This window comes from Gracilinanus agilis, unplaced genomic scaffold, assembly GCF_016433145.1.
Source record: "Gracilinanus agilis isolate LMUSP501 unplaced genomic scaffold, AgileGrace unplaced_scaffold52485, whole genome shotgun sequence".
In the NCBI taxonomy this organism is placed as follows: domain Eukaryota; kingdom Metazoa; phylum Chordata; class Mammalia; order Didelphimorphia; family Didelphidae; genus Gracilinanus; species Gracilinanus agilis.
In genome coordinates, this window is record NW_025387449.1 from 2041 (window position 1) to 4415 (window position 2375).

The window sequence follows — 2375 nt, forward strand, 5'->3', positions numbered from 1 at the left end:
TATTTTCCTGGTTTCCACCTATGGCCCTTTACATTGACGGGGCACCATGGTGTCCCTCTGCCTAATCTTCTTCCCAGTGGCACCTGCTGCCAAGTACTTTATATTGGCTAAGCTCTCTCCCTGGGCTCCCTGTTTAGAGAGAGCTGAGGTTGTTCCTAAAGATCTGGGCATGGGTCATGTAAATATGATGGTGGTTCTCTTCATCTGTTAAAGAATATTTTCCATAAATTACTATCACTTACTTCCTGGAAACATCTTTTGTGACTAAGGTTACAGTGCATATGCCAGGAATAGATAGGGATAAGACAGACTCACAAGAGCGAAAGATATTTTTATTGCTTTCAGATTAATCCACCACCTTTGCCCCTTCTGGCTTACATAGTTCTCTTTGAGGAATTTTATGAGGGATACAGATGAGGAGAGAAGGAAGAACAATTATTCTGGAACACAGGCTGGAAATGGATAAAGGAGGAGCCAAGCTGGGGTGATGAAAGAATGAAGGTCCTTTGCTCTTAGAACTCTGCTCTCTGGTCCACAGCTGGCTTCAAGAATAGTTTTTCTTGGCCTGAGGAAGAGAGACAATATGGGCTTGTCAGGCTTTCAAAGAACATAGGAGTTGAGGGTGAGATAAGAAGCTCAAAAATTAGGATTGCCCCAAATTGTCTCTGAAAGGTAATCCCTGGATAGATTTTTATTAGATCCATTAACTCATTCAAATTAACTCTTTCAAATTCACCCTGAATCTCACCACTCTCAATAATCCCAAATGTGAGCTTAAAGAAATCGATAGAATTCTTCCATGATGCCCTTGAACCTGTATCTTCTCCTTTCCTCAGTGATCTATGAGATTGTCACACTCCCGTGAGTTAGTTAGTTAAAGATTGCACCTTTGGCCCATCTGACCCTCCCCTTTGCCTCACTTACCATGGTTCTCAACACCAGGATACTGACCAGCAGACCATATAGCATAGCCTTCCCCAGGAGGATTTCATACAAAAAGGTGGCAGACTGGATACTATCCTGATAGGACTCTGTGGGAACAAAGACCTCCAAAATAGACTTCCTCAGTCTTATGGTCTCATTGTTGCTGGGTTAGGGTATAGGTATGTGCCCCGCTAGTGCCCATGGGTTCCTTCCCTAGGCCATAGCCACAAGGATAGGGGCACTGAATGGTAAGAAATGAAAAGAGAGGCTCACTTACCAGAGGTGATCCCGCAATCTGAAACAGAAAATTGGGAGAGAGATATAATTGATCTCAATTTCCTCAAGGAGGCTTTTATGAGTGGCCATGGAAGTTAGCCCAAACCCATGTTTATAAAGAAATAAGTATGACACTCTATAAATACAAATCCCTAAGCTCTCTCCAGCTCCAGCACTGGTTCTGAAATTGGGAGACTGTAAGTTGCTTGAAGGCATAGACTGTCTCACTTTTTCTATTTGTATCCTCAGCATCTCCCACAGTTTCAGGAAAACAGTTGTTTTAAATAAGTGCTTAATTACTTGAGTCTTTCCTAGCTTGCATCTATAAAATATATCAAAACATATCAATGATGATCTTGGGGAAATGGAGTAGAGCAGGGGAGGCAGGTGTAAATTCAGCAGGACACCCCATAGACTGCTGAACAGGATAGGTTTTTAGTCTGGAAATATTCTCTGTGAAGGTCTGGTAGGGACTGGGAGATAGGGCAGCAACTAAGTAGATGTCCACACACCTAGGAAGTGGGGAATAAGGCATCTAGTTAAGCCAGTGGTTAAAGTGCCAGGCCTGAAGTTATGAAGTCCTGAGTCCAAATCCTGCCTCTGATGCTTAGTATCTATGTGACCTTTGGCTAATCACATAATTTATTTTTGCTTCAATTTTCCTATCTGTAAAAAGAAGATAATAATAACACCTACTTCCTAGGGTTGTTGTGGGGATGAAATGAAATAATACATATCTTAGCTCAGTGTCTGGCACATAGTATGTTCTCTATAAATGTTAGCTATTATTAGTTCATTGATTTATTTGTTAATCTTCTTGCCTCCCAGGCCTAGGTACCATGGAAAATTCCTAGGAGAACTGTTTTCTCCTTTGTTCTCTAATTATCCGAGCATTGTTTATCTTTCTTCTCTCTTTTTTTCTTGATCTTCTTAGTTCTTTCCTTTCTCTCTCCTTATTTTTAGTTCTCAGCCTTACCTTTCCCTGAACCCCTTCCTTCCTCCTAAAGTTTCTCACCTGCCTTTCCCCAGATCTGGTCACTGACATTCTGAGTGACAGGTTTGCTCAGGGTACTTGTCCAGGTCTCATTCTCTGCGATGCCATAAAACCGAACTTGGCAACGAAAGCTGTTCTTGGGATTGCGCCAGAAGGGAGCAGAAATCCGGAGGCGGCTGCT

General features: G+C 42.2%; 1 gene segment (V, D, J or C); it reads right to left on the reverse strand.

The window, feature by feature from the left end:
- Positions 1 to 323: 323 nt before the first annotated feature.
- On the reverse strand, positions 324 to 2372 carry LOC123255797 (the record flags this gene model as incomplete). The annotated part of the segment is given in 4 exon segments: positions 324 to 565; positions 925 to 1031; positions 1202 to 1219; positions 2216 to 2372. Coding segments are annotated over 4 exon segments (303 nt in total), but the record flags the coding sequence as incomplete, so codon positions are not given.
- Between the last annotated feature and the right edge of the window lie 3 nt (positions 2373 to 2375).